Raw genomic sequence first — 14,527 nt, 5'->3', positions numbered from 1 at the left:
ACTCTCACTGTTATAAATGTATGCCTTATTTCCAGTCTGAATTTGTCTAACTTCAACTTCCAGCCATTGGTCCACGTTATACCTTTCTCTAATAGATTGAAGAGCCCATTATTAAATATTTGTTCCCCAATTATAGAATATAATCAAGTCACCCCATAAACTCTTTGTTAAGCTAAATAGATTGAGCTCTGAGTCTACTGCTATAAGACATGTTTCCTAATCCTTTAATTATTCTCTTGGCTCTTCTCTGAACCATCTCCAACTTATCAATATCCTTCTTGAATTCTGGACCCAAAACAGGAGACGGTATTCCAGCAGCACAATACAGAGGTTAAAAAACCTCTCTCTACTCATACCTGAGATTCCTATTTATACATCTCAGGATTGCACTAACTCTTTTGGCCAGAGTCACACTAGGAGCTCATGTTCAGCTGATTATCCACCATGACCTCCAAATCTTTTTCAGAGTCACTACTTCCCAGGATAGAGTATGCCCTACATTCTTTATTCCTAGATGTCTATGTTTACTTTTAGCTGTATTTAAATGAATGCTGTTTGCTTGCAGCCAGTTTATCAAGTGATCTAGATTGCTCTGAATCAGTGACCTGTCCTCTTCATTATTTACCACTCCCCCAATTTTTTTTTTTTGGTCAGCTACAAACTTTATCAGTGATGATTTTATGTTTTCTTCCTGGTCATTGAAAAAAAAAAAAAAAAACCAAACACATTAAATAGCATAGGTCCAAAAACCAATGCCTAGAGGACTCCACTGGAAACACACTGTTCAATGATAATTCCTCATTTATACTTACATTTTGACACCTATCAGTTAGTCAGTTTTTAATCCATTTTATGTGTTCCATGGTAATTTTATATAGTTCTAGCAATTTATCAAATGTCATGTGGTACCAAGTCAAACGCCTTACAGAAGTCTAAGTATATTATGTCAACACTATTACTTTTATCAGTCAAACTTGTGATCTCATTAAAAAAATATATAGTGTCGAGCCAAGGAACAACTTTATAAAAGAAGTGATAGGCAAAATGGAAGCTGCAATTTGCATTTACTCCTCCGACCAAAATATGAAGTGCAAGAAAGATATTACTTCAAACTTCCAAATTGTAAGAACTCCCTTTGAACAGCAAAAAACTCAGTACAATTCTGAGAGAATTAAAGACATGGCAGGAATACCTAATGATGTGTAACCAACTATCACTGAATCAGAAAAAGACTCATGGCACAGGGCATGTGAAGCCCTATTATAGACAGTTATTTGTACTGTACTACTGTGCCAAACTCCACTCCTAGTTACACCAGTGGTTTCAAAAGGACTTGTTTTCATTTACACTCACGTAAGTGACAGCAATATTTGGCTCCACATATTTTACGTGGGCAATACTTGGTATACACTATCATGCTAATAAAGTTTATGGAACTCAAATGTATAGAAGTCTACCCTCCAGTTATTCTACATCTAAGAATCAAAGAAATTTCCCACTTTGACACTTTTCAGGATAATTGGAATTTTGTTTTTTTGAGGAATCCACAAAATATCCTAGCCTCTAGTTATAGGTCTTTTTAGATCACACACACACACACACACACACCCCCACACACACACACACACACACCCACCCACCCACCCCTAATCTGGTGGAAGTGTTGTTTTTTTTACTGCAGTTACTGCATAACTGTAATAAGTTTGTTAGATGTTCTTACCTGTCTCGACTGGGTAAATAGCAGCACCCTGTGACCCTGCTTGTGCCATATTTTCAGTAAGGACTCTACCACTATCATTTTTCCAGAACGTTTCCAGTATCCAAACTGATCTGCTTCTTCTAACTCATCATCTGGCACACCTTTCAAAATCTTGGGACCACCAGAAAAGAGGTCAGGGTGGTTGCATATTTTTCTCAAGGCTACAAGTCCAGAGAAAACCTACAGAATACAGGAGAGAAATGTCTTTTTCTTGCAAATTTTTCATTCTACCATGGGTTACATTTAAGAAGAGACAATAATGGACCAAACTGATAGTCACTGAGCAGGTGAATACTGGTGCTCTGGTTTTTACCCCAGAACACTTTTGTTCCCATTTCAGTAAAAGGTATTATACAGTTGCCAATGAAATACTGTGTTATATGAGAACCCATTTTGGTGATGTTACAAAAATTCTAAAACAGTTTCTGCATTCATGTAATCCATATTAGTCATAGTTTTTCTAGCACTTCAAAAGCCAAGAAGTTCCATCCAACTGCACATTACATGGTCTTCCAGTAAAGATATTCAAAATATATCACCTGCTAAAGGCTGCTATATATGCAGCTGGACTTATAAAGCAAGTACAAATTGTTTCTGTGCATAGGTTGGGTCCAAACTGATTTGTTTGCACTAACTGAGCCAAGATGGAAAAAATAAAAATAAAAATAATAAAGAACCCAGGGAAAAAAGTTAAACATATTATTGAATTGGTTCATTTTTCTTTATTCATAAAATGAATTTCTCTCCCCCAAAAGTGGTGCAAATTCATAAGTGATGCTATATTTTCAGTAAAAAAGACTCTCACAATTTTCTTTTTTTCTTCTGAAAATAGGAAAATTGTGACAGACAAGATCATGAAAATCTATTCGCGACAAAAATGCACAAATGCTGGGAGAGAATTTGAAGATGAAAAGAAAGTTTCCCATGTTGGCAAGTACAACCTCTAGAATCCACACTTACTTAAGAGTGGGTTGTCTCAACATGTTTCAACAGAACATGTGTAGGATGCTGATAATGACCACTGCTTACATCACTGCATTAGATGGATTCTTTTCTATTATTCATTAGACATTTTAAATACCATAAGTATAATCCCTTCTCTCCCCACTGAGAAAACTGTAGTTACAAAAGCAACTGCCCCAGCATTGTAGAATTGAGTGAGTCAGAGCACCAAACCAATCTGTTAAAGGCCCAATGAAGTGTTAAACACTACATCAATGTGCAAACATTTAGATAGTAAAGGACAACTTCTAGGTAAATATTAAGATATGATGCAGGTAAAAACCCACTTACGAATACTTCCGTTATACACATTCTTCTACCTACTACTCAGTATAACAAAAGCTGCAATTTGAAATAGCTGCCCTCACTAGCATCCCTCCAAAATAAGGCAATACGTCAGAAGGAACACATGGTTCCTGGGAGAAATTTTTCAGATTAAATAGTTTATTTGCAGAAAAATTCAGTTTCAGGTTGAAACTATTCGTGAATTTGTATCACATTTTTCAAATACTTCCAATCAAGCTAAAGAAGTCTAAATGTTTCAGTAATATCAAAACAAAACCTTTTGTTTCTACCTAAAAAATTTCATTTACAGTTTCAGGCATTTTGACAACAGAAATTAAAGGACTCACAAAATGGCCAGAAGAGGCAGAGGTAGTGGTGCCCCCTTATAAATAGGACTTCTGATTTTTGGTTTTAACTGATAAAACATCCCTGGCTACAAACAAACAAAAATAAAACACCAGAAAACCACCGGGACTGGTTAATTGTACCTACTGACTTGTCTATACTGAGCAGTAAGGCAGACTATGGGTGTGTGTGTGCGTGTAATTTCTAAAGAGCGCTACTGTGTAGAAATTACTCATTACTGTATAAACAAAGAGAAAGGGCCAACCCCCCCAATTTTTGGACATCTACAGAGAACTGAAAAATTGTTAAAAATAAACCTGGAAAAATGAAATTAATAAATCCCCCAAACCAGAAGCTCTACATATGATTAATGCATTCACCTGGGATGTCGGAGATGTGGGTTCAACTCTGCCATCTGCCAGATGTAGAGAAGGGATTTGGACTTGGATCTCCCCCAATAGAGGAGAGTGCCCTAGCCACTGGGATATTCTTGTGTGGGGTTTTCAATCTCTCCTCTTAAACAGTTTTACTTTTGATAAAATAATTAAAGTCTTACTACAAGAATTTGAACCTGGATCTCCCACATCCTAGGTAAGTGCACAAACTCCCAGACTGTAGAGAGTGACACTCACTCTCATTCTCTGGCCCAATAACAATTCATTGCCATTCATAGTGGATATTCATCATCATTCATAATTTTTTCAATGTCTGAAGTATAATCTATAGGCTACATTCCTTCTGTGGATACCACTATGCATTATAGGCAGCATTTTCACTTCTAGAACAGAGGGTCATAAGTTAAAAGCCAACACCAGGATTTAGGTTGTTTACACTTCAGGGCACGTACTAAGGCAAAAGCTGCAAAGTTAAGAAGTCCTTTTACCTATGATTTGTATTTGGGTGGAAGATGAAGATCTTAGTGATTTTTAGAAATGGTAACCCACTTCCTTGGCCAGCATTCCCTCGTTCAGCAAAACTGGTTCTAATATCCAGTTGTGTGTGCATGCTATTGTTCAACACATAATGTCTTCCTCAGTCACTCTACTACTAGCCTCTAATTCATTACTATGTAAAGGGCTCTGGGACATCTTGGGTATAAAGGTACTTTTGTTTCCCCTCTAAGATCCTGCTCAGAGTCCAGCTAGAAAAATGCCAAAGGGCAGTCAGCACCTTTATCCAGATGGCTACCTTTAAACTCTTACATGTCATCATCTACCTTAATTAATACCAACCTGCATTTCTCCACTGAGAATCTGGTAAACTTCTTTGGAGTCAATGAAGTTTTGGTAGACTTGCCGTTGTTCATCTGTCAAACGGCAAAACAGAACCTAAAAAAATAAAATAATAATATTGTGCACTTATCCAGTTACCGTTCAACTTCATGAGATATGAAATGTGCAACAAACAAAAAAGAATAAAGCTTCACTGAGGAACTCTTGATCCATCAAAAGTGCAAAATTAAGAATAAGAGCCCATCAGAAGTTAAAACATTTAGAAAAAGGTACAGTATCTGTAGGGGGCAAATGCTATAGTTAGGGATGAGTTTCAGCACCCATTCTGTGCCCTTCTCAGTTGTTCATAATTTTCTTAAACTGCATTTATTTATGCAAGCTTCACTTTCCGATTTCCTGACTTCATTGCTTAACTGTGCAATCTTAACATTCCCTTAATGCAAGGGCTTTTTAAAGTGGAATGTATAGAATACTAAGTATTGGAAGCACTTTGTACAGTGTATCTGTTATGTCCCTTAAAACCTGCAATCCCCTTATGACCTCATGGGTAAACAATAGGTTAGCATATGTAATCTGTTCTGTCATTAATCTTTGAACGTGACCATATAATGATTTTTCACATTGCCTGATGGGCTAAAATGGAACAAAATCACTTACTCACATCCTGCAAGGCAACAAACATTATGCTGTAAGTCAAACTCATGTACAGCTCTGTGACTGACAAGAAAAATCAAATGATTTTAATTCACTTTGGAATGTGTTCTTTAGGGGGAAGCAGCCTACATTCTTTAAAGTGTACTGAAACCATATTCCAGAGTTTGACTGAACAGAGAGCATGAGACTTCACAGCAGACACAACGATCTCCCCTGTTAACTCACTGCCCACTCCATGACACTGTCCCAATGTGGAATCACTAGTATGACTACTTGTCTTAGATGCCTAAAGGTGGTAGAAATTAAAGGGAGAAGCATATCAAGGAGCAGTTGTGAGGGGAGCAAGAAGGGGAGAAGGAAGAAAAAGGGGTGCGGTAGAGAAACAAAGCCTGATGCAAGGAGGAAGTAAACCATAACCCACACTAGAAACAGTGGCTCCTGGGAGTCACAGATGTCTATTTCTTTTGTTAAAAAAACACAACCCTTTCATTAATTCAAGAATGGCTGAAGGAATTTAGCTCAAGACCTTTCCAAAAACATTCACCTTCAGGCACAGAACAAGCATGGAAAATTTCAGTCCCAAAAGGGAAGATTCTGGAAGGTTATTAGCATGTACAAACAGGGGGTCAGAACGGAAGCAAGTTTGCAACCTGAACTACTACTGTCACACTACATATTTCCCTGTAATAATTTGTTGGCCAAACGAACCTCATAACAGCAGGAACAACATTTTTTATGATGACTCTGATAATGAACATACCACAAGAGGTACCCTACAGGCACTGTTCTTAGGATGCAAAAGTCTGGCCATTTGAGGGCTGCACTGATCACTCTCCAGGAGCCCAAGGGCTGAAACCAATTTGCATAAAATAGACTAGAATGCACCTTACATGCCCTTTGCTTTAACATGGATGCATAGCTGTGCAGAGAATACAAGGTCAAGATGAAGCATTGCATGCTGGATCACAGAGGAGAATGTAAACTGTAGGATTTGTGGGGCTACAATTCCTTATTTAAGATGAAAACAGATACTTTCCACATTACAGAATTCCATCAGACTTTTGTGCCCAGATGATATGGTAATCAGGTGATTTATAAATACCTACAAAATAAAATATCTCCGTTGATATTCAAGCTGCTAGACACACTTTGGCTTCCCCTTAGCCTTATGCCACTACTGAGAAGTTAAAATGTGTAGCTTTAACTTCTCTATGTTCTTTTTCCACACTTGCTCTCAACAAAATCAACTGAAGTTTTGCTATGGACTTCAGGAGGCAAAGGATCAAACACTATATATATTTTAAACAAACCTGTTCATTTTTATCTGGCAGTGACAGGCTCATTTTCACATCAGCCTTCATTCTCCGCAGCAAGTAGGGATTTATGGTGTCCCGTAAAACACATGCACACTTGTAGGCAGTTTTTACCTTTAGAAGGGAAAAAAACACAGCATTTAAGGGAGTTCTTAATGTAGAGGTTTTTTTGTTTTTATTTAAATGAGATTCATTAACTAGGAGTAGGAAAAAGTAAAACAAAAACTAGATGGCACAAGCAGACACATTATTTACATTTTCTACCCTTTAATGGATATATGAAGTTACAGTAATGTTTTTTTAGTATCCAATATAATGCGATTTATAATGAATTCATGTTAGCCAACAATAATATTTAATAAATAGACTCATATCAGATACCATTCATTTATTTTGGCTTAATTTGGTGAAATTTATTCCACTGAAAGGAGACCAGAAATTATAGATGTATTGGCTAGTAAGACACACTTCCCCCTAGGCAAGTCCCTTTTATCAATGAATCCGTGTTTGTAATCTTGCATAAACCAAAAGCCACACACAGAACTGCTCATCTACAGACTGAAGATCAAAACGAAGCCTGAAGCAATGGTGGGTAGCAGACAATAAGTGAAGGTTAGTGCCCACTTGAGACTATTAAAAAAATCGGTATAAGAAAATCCCTATGATCACAGAAACTAAAGGTCATTCTGGCCTTAAATGGAGCATATGGTTCTGTAATGGGTAATGGATGTGTGAGATGGGTATTAACTGTACATAATGGCTAAAAATACCCTCAATTCTCTTAAAGCAAAACAAAGAATATAATAAATTATTGATACATAAAAATCAAACTGGCCATTCAATTTAGTAAATTACCAAGCCTCAGACAAGGGAAGCACTTAAACTCAGAATGAAGATAAAATTATAGAAAAATGTGTGCATAAAACATTACCAGAAATGTTATAGCAGAAATAATTTATATTCTAAGCATTTCTATAGAACTTTTAATCTTCAGATAACTTTACAAACCATCTAATAACTAATTTAATAAATGCAAATGCAGGTAAATGTTTAAAAGTCAGCTAAATAAAATACTTGCCATAACTGCAACAACTGCAAAGATTAACAGATATACTCATGTTTAAAAGAATAATCCTAGGCAGTTTATGCTCCAAAATTAGATTTAGTTTAAAAATACTTTCACAAAACCTGCTATTAATAGGATGGGAATAATTTAATTGTTTTTAAATGAAAACCATTTTCAGTATGGATTTAAACATTTCTCTACAGTGTCTGAAATTCAAATATTACAGCATTTTGCTAATGTTTGAAACCCAGACAGTGAAAAAAATATATATTATATATGTATATATAATGTATGTAAATGTGTTTACTCGATCAGGGCATAAGACACCCAATATAATATACATTTTTAAGTGAGTTTTGAAACAACACAGCAAACCATTTCCTTCAAATTAATGACCATCAATTAGTAAAAATATTTTGCTGTATCTTTACCTGCACAGGAGAGGCATTGGAATATCCTCCCATGGTTATTGGAACAGAGAATTGCTCCATGAAGACAGGCAGTGTTCCCAATTTCCCTGGGAATACAAAGTCAAAGAGGGACCAGAGCTCCTTTAGGTTATTCTGCATAGGGGAGCCAGATAAGATGATTCGATGGGGAGTGCGGAACTATTAATATAAAACAAAACAACTTAGTAGTAAGACATTTTCATGAGTTGGCTTGTAATACAGATTCCTACCACAGAGGCTATCCAATTTCACATCAATGAGTTGTCACATTTTAAAATATATAGCATATTTTCTCTGAAATGAATATAAGCTTCTTGTGAAATGCTGTCTACAAAACTGATAGCTCAAACAGGACTTAGCATTAATACTCCACAAAATAAAATGAACATAATCTGTTTTGGATATATATGATTTAAACCCACATTTAGCACTAATTTACAGCAAATTCTAATAAAACTTTGAATTTATCCTATTATGACAACACTATTGATTTTTAGTGACCATTGTAAACAATTTTAAAAATGCCAAATAAATTAAGTATCCAAGCAAGATTTTAAAAGAAAGCCTCACGACATATGCCTTTATTCTTCGCTAAGATTTAAATCTATGACTTTATGATTCAGCAATCCATGGTTCCTATCAGATTCTGAGCTTATTTTTTCAAATTATTTTAAAAAACTATTACAAATGAAGATATTTGGTTTGTTTTCTGGTACCGTACCTGTTTGCATGCAAGTGTAACTGCAGCATTTGGATTCCGGATTTTATGACCCTCATCTAAAATCACATAATGCCAGTCATAGCTGTTGATATTATCCTGCATCAATCGAATGTATGAATAGGAGGTAATTAGAATGCCATGGCATGCTGCAATTTCACGAATTAGTTTCACCTGTAAACAGAATGATTTGTTGTCAATAATTTAGCATTAAGATGCCAAATTAAGACCAACTGAATTGTGTATTTGTTATCCTGATTGTGTTAAAAAGCATCTGAAATAACTAAGTATTCTTTGTAAATAAAATAACTATGGCCGAGACCAGTACTATCTCATCCCAAAAGAGCTAACAAATACATATGAAGGAACAAATTCTGTTTAGATACAATGGTGCAAATCTTAAGTAATTCCAATGACTTAAAATGGAATTACTCAGCATTAGCATGTGTAATTGATCAGAATTTGGTCCACTGCCCTTTCAGAAGAAACACTATTACCTCTTACATTAAAATTCAAGACCTGATTGGGACCTACTGAAGTTAAGTTTTGCCTGCATAACTAATTTCCTCAAGCCCTCCTCTCTATTCCTCAACCTTAACTTTGGCATTGCAACTAAGATGCAATAATAAAAAAAAAAGGAAAAAATTAGTTAATGAAGATTTATATTTTACAGCCAACAAAGTCTTTCCATTTGGCTAAATCCCACCCAAAGAATTTTGAAGAAAACCATAAAACTAACATGACATTTGCAAACTATCACACACTTCATTCTGCTTGCTTGTAACATCTCTTTCCCCTACCCTATGTGTCTTGTCTATTTAGATGGTAAGGTCTTTGTGGCAGAGACTGTCGATCTTACCTTTTTTGGCCACTTCTATAAACTTCCAAGACTATAGTAGCTGAGCACCTATGCTTTTAGCGCATTTATCTTCTCAACATCTCCGTGAGGTAGGGCAGTGCTATCATCCCCTTTTTACAGATGCAGAACTAATGCACAAGGAGACTAATAGATTGCCCAAGGAAGTCTGTGGTGGAGCAGGGAACTGAACTCAGGTCTCTTGAGTGACAGGCTAGTGCCCTATCTGTTGGGCATTCCTTCCTCTATTATTCTTTGTCTGTATACTTCCTAGCAAAATAGGGCCTCCTGTCTCAGCTGGCTTTTGGGCATTAACATCAAAATAAATAAAATAATATAACAAAAAGAAGAAATCCACCAATTACCATTTTGTTGGATGTTTTAAATATTGGAAGATAAAAGTCTGGCAAATGAAGACTAACAATAAATAAGAAAATCAAGAAAAAAGGTAAGGGGAAAGTTTGAGAAAAGAATTACGAGCAGTTAACTGGAACTTCTAAACCTTCTCTCAATTTAATCTGCATTCAGGAAGTCAAGAGAAATTAGTCATACGTGAGCCTCAGCCCTCCAGGACTTGGAAAATTCAGGGTGACACACCCACAGATCTGTGGCAGCATTTGGCCAATTATATCTTAACACGTAACTGAGTGTCTTTTTATGCAGAGCTCTCTTACTGGCTTGTAGTAACTAGTCAACACTATTTCAAGAGCTGTGCACATTCACTGCTGACCTGGGACTTAATCCTACAATGGTGAAATCAATGGGAGTTTTCCCAATGATGTTAATAGAAGCAAGATTTGGACACCAGCACAAAAACAGAAAAGAAAAAAGATGACAGCCAGGGTGTATTCTGATCTTTTAAATTCCCAAGGAGAAAACAAGAAAATGTTTGCCAAACAATGGCCAGAACTGGTACGTAACAAAAACGATCATGTATCTAGCAGATTTTGATCTTATAAACAAAGGTGTGATTTTTAAAAATCAGAATTTTTTTTTTTAACACACTGCTTTCCTCCCTAATGACTCAGATGAACATCTGATAAGCCACCAATCACTTTCTGTAAAAAAAAAATTTTTTTTTTATAACTGATCCCTATATAGCTGAAGACATGACATAACGCAACCTCTTCCAGTTCAACCTTAGATTTTCTACTCTTTGAATGTTATCGACCGAAATAAGTGTAACATACGCAATTGTTAAAATAAAAGTAGAAATTAGCTCCTTTATTCCCATAACATGAACTCTTTTTTATAACATTCTGTATTACAGAAGCAGTAGTATTCCTAGGCAGATTCGCCCACACAACTTAACTTCACCTGATTCATTCCTAGTATTCTGTAACTGTGTGTTCTAGATTCTCAGTAATGGCCTATCGCAGAATATTGTAGACATCTCTACCCAAACACTTAAGACAAATCATCTCGGGCGATTTCAAATTAAAAGCTTGTAAAATATGTAACCTCTCCTAGTTTTTGCAATTAATAGGGTATGTCTGCAATTAGCCTGACTTACAGAATGCTACACTGTTGTCATTAAAAGATGTTTTGTGAAAGTGCTGCTGTTATTATGGAGGCTCAGGAGACCAATCCCTCCTAGAGGGCAAACAGTGGACTGGTAGAAAAACAACAGCCATAAATCACATTGTCAGATAGCAGCGAGAACAGGAGTGAAACATAGGCACATGAAGGCCATTCACTGTAAACAGCACAGCAGATTCCTAGTCAGGATTTACTGAACCTGTAATTAATTAAAATTTCCTTCAAGCTAAATCTTTAATAAACAAGGATTTGTGCTGACAAAGAAGAAAAACACAGCAAACACAATTTTAACAATGCATACAACAACATTTATTACCTATCATTTCAGTGTATCTAGTGGATACTTGAGGGTGTACGACGTAAGTTACAGTTCTTAACATAATTTAAAAGGAAGAGGGTTTTCATAGATTTCAGTGTTAAATTTTGATGTATCCTGTTCGGATACTGTAGCATTTCGGAATTCATGCTACTTTATCAGCTGGTGTATTTATAGTCTTTAGTTTGCAATCTGCTCACAATACTCTTTATTTTGCTTAAATTAAGATGTACTTAATAGCAATGTTTACTTTACTGGGATGTCTCAGGGAACCAATTTAGCCTAATGATAGTGCATGGCAATGACTGCTGCTTAACTGGGACAGCATTAGAATAAGTTTTGCTTAATGGGGACAAATTCATCCAATGCCTAAGGGTTAAACGGTGGTTAATTAGGCTTGAAATTCTAAGTTCTGGTATTAAAAGAGACGGTATCACAGATTACAAGAAACAATGACAAAATGAAAAAACCTTTTTTTTCCCCCCCTTTAAATTTTTCATTTTTATACAAAACAGTATTTTCTGCTATCAGACTTGAAACAATGATCTTTCTTCCTAAATCAGGGTGATAGACTGATTATCTAGGGCCTCCCAATTAAGATGTGTCTAGTGTCCAATACAGGACAGCATTCTGACAAGCAGCAACCAATGATTTTTTTGGCCATATCCTATTTCTGATGATGCGCACCAGAGAAATGCCTCTAACTAAACACATACTTCTTCCTGCTGAATATTTAAGTGTTACATTGAATGATTTTGCTGTGATACAACCTATGTATGTGAATGAAAAAAATCTGAACAAAAACAGACCATGAACAAGCTGTGCTACTATTTCCCCAAGATTCCAATATGTATTTAAAAAAAATGTGTGAACCTACCAGGACAATAAATATAGAATCGCTTACTCAACCATGTATTATTTGTCAATCAAAACTGCCTTCTCCAGCACTCTTTTCACTGTCTCATAACTAACCATTAAGAAGAGATCCATAAATTCAAGCTATAAAACCTCTTTTTGCTATGTGCCCCCCAAAACAATCTAAATGGCACTATGAAAAGGCTTCAATAACACATTACAAATCTTTAATAAATGTAAAAGTTGCAATTAAAATAGTTAGAGAGTGTATTATATATTTAAAAGGACACTATTTGTTGTTGCTTCACTTTAAGTTTATTTCCATATTGAGAAAGGGATTTAGTTCCAGGCCTTGGCTACCTTTGAACTGAGGTTTTACAGCTGGTTCTGCCACTGACTCTGTGACCTCTGTACTTCAGTTTCCCTATCTGTACAATAGGAAAATACCTATGTTACAGTAGTAGAACAAGGCTTAATTAACATTTGCAAAGCACTTAGAGATTCTCAGGTGGGAAGGTGCTTGTACAGATTCTAGACAGTTTCACATACATGTATATTAGATTTTAAACAGGCTCTCTATGTAGGAAACCAGACCAGTAAATATTAAGCCTGGTGGAGAGAAAGGTATTTCTTTTTTGAAGAGACAATTTTTTTAAAAGAGTGAAACTATATTGCAGTTAACCATTTCTATGGGTTGCGTCTTTTTCCTTTGCAGTGCAAGGTGCCTTTGGCTTGTTTTCTGAAGAAATATTTATTTATAAATAGAGCAAAAATTGCCTATGGGTACACTGCAGAGAGACATTAGCAGTACTCTGATTTCAAAGTCTGGCACTGCATGGTAAATTGTCATGTCAGAATCTGCATGCCTTTCTGTCTTGGAGGGCATGTAGCCATGCTCCTGTGCACTTATATCTGGGCTATTCTGCTCTTCAACTGCCTCAAACTGACTAGACATACAAAGATGACTCTGCAACTTTAACAACAGGTTGTGCTTCAAGCTGTGCGTGGGTGCTTTAGTTACTCAGATTGGTCTACATTACACAATTAGGTTGACATAAGGTAGCTTATGTCGACTTAATTATGTCAGTCTACACTACAGCCTTGCTTCTGCCGATGTAAGCGCCCTACTCCACCTCCACAAGAGGCGCAGGGCTTATGTTGGTGTAGTTAGGGCAACGCAGTATCTGTGTAGATACTCCGTTACTTACATCCGCTGTTTGCTGTCCTGTCAATTTCACAGCAGGTGCCATGAAACTGATAAGAAAGCTAGGCAGCTAGAGCCCAGCTGCCCCCCACTCTCCTGGAGAGCTGGGTGGCTGGACCCCGCTCCCAGCTGGGAGCCGGGGCAGGAAGCCCGGGCACCCTTCCACGCTCCCGCTCCCCGTCGGGAGCTGGGGCAGCTGGACCCCATTCCCCAGGGCCAAGAAGCCCCGGGAGTCTTCCCCCCCACTCCCAGCGGGGAATGGGGAGGCAGGATGCCCCAGGCAGCTTCCCCTGGCTCCTGGCAGAGAATGGGGCAGCCTGTCGGGAGCCTGGGAGGTAGCCGGGCTCCTGGCAGAGAGCTGCTAGCAGAGCTGAGAGACCAGGCTCTAACAGCTCCCCACACTGCCCTTCTTAGGTTGGTGGAAACGCTTCTGGTGAGGATGTGCACCACTGACCCAAGGAGGGTAGTGTGGACATGCATCACCGCAGTAATTACTGAATTTTGTTGGGTGAGGGAGGTCTTTCCAACCCTCTTCTTTTCCCAGTGACGAAGTGCACTACTGGAAAGCTATATGCTCCACTTTTATAATGGTGTTGGTGGTAAAGAAAAAACAAGTTAACCTCCCATATCTTCAAATATATACATTATCCCTGGGTGAGAGGAGGAGTATAGCAGATTTGCAAGACTGATTGATACAGTTCAAAACTTAGCCACCAGCACTACAGCTTTTTTTTCTTCTCCTGAACTTCAAATTCTTGTCTTGTAATGCCACATAAAAATTCTCAATAGGAAATGTCTGTTATGCAGTTTTTAAAGTTTGACGGTTGGAGTGATCTGAATTGGACCATTTTGACTTTATAGCTTCTTTGGTCATGTAGTAACAATCGTTGTGCTGCAAAACCTCGTCTGTACATTTTAGTGATTTGCTTAGTTA

At 37.1% G+C, this 14,527-nt stretch overlaps 1 protein-coding gene across 1 annotated transcript in view; it reads right to left on the bottom strand.

The window, feature by feature from the left end:
- ERCC6 (ERCC excision repair 6, chromatin remodeling factor) overlaps positions 1 to 14,527 on the bottom strand; it is a 79,227-nt gene that overhangs the window by 13,299 nt on the left and 51,401 nt on the right. Inside the window, exons 8-12 of the mRNA XM_065407807.1 lie at positions 8,827 to 8,997; positions 8,088 to 8,264; positions 6,588 to 6,704; positions 4,624 to 4,719; positions 1,721 to 1,939 (exon numbers count right to left, since the gene is read on the bottom strand). Of these exons, the coding sequence (XP_065263879.1) occupies positions 1,721 to 1,939; positions 4,624 to 4,719; positions 6,588 to 6,704; positions 8,088 to 8,264; positions 8,827 to 8,997 (780 nt within the window). The remainder of the gene's footprint in view (positions 1 to 1,720; positions 1,940 to 4,623; positions 4,720 to 6,587; positions 6,705 to 8,087; positions 8,265 to 8,826; positions 8,998 to 14,527) is intronic.

This window comes from Emys orbicularis, chromosome 7, assembly GCF_028017835.1.
Source record: "Emys orbicularis isolate rEmyOrb1 chromosome 7, rEmyOrb1.hap1, whole genome shotgun sequence".
Lineage (NCBI taxonomy): Eukaryota > Metazoa > Chordata > Testudines > Emydidae > Emys > Emys orbicularis.
This window is presented reverse-complemented; position numbering and strand designations above follow the sequence as displayed.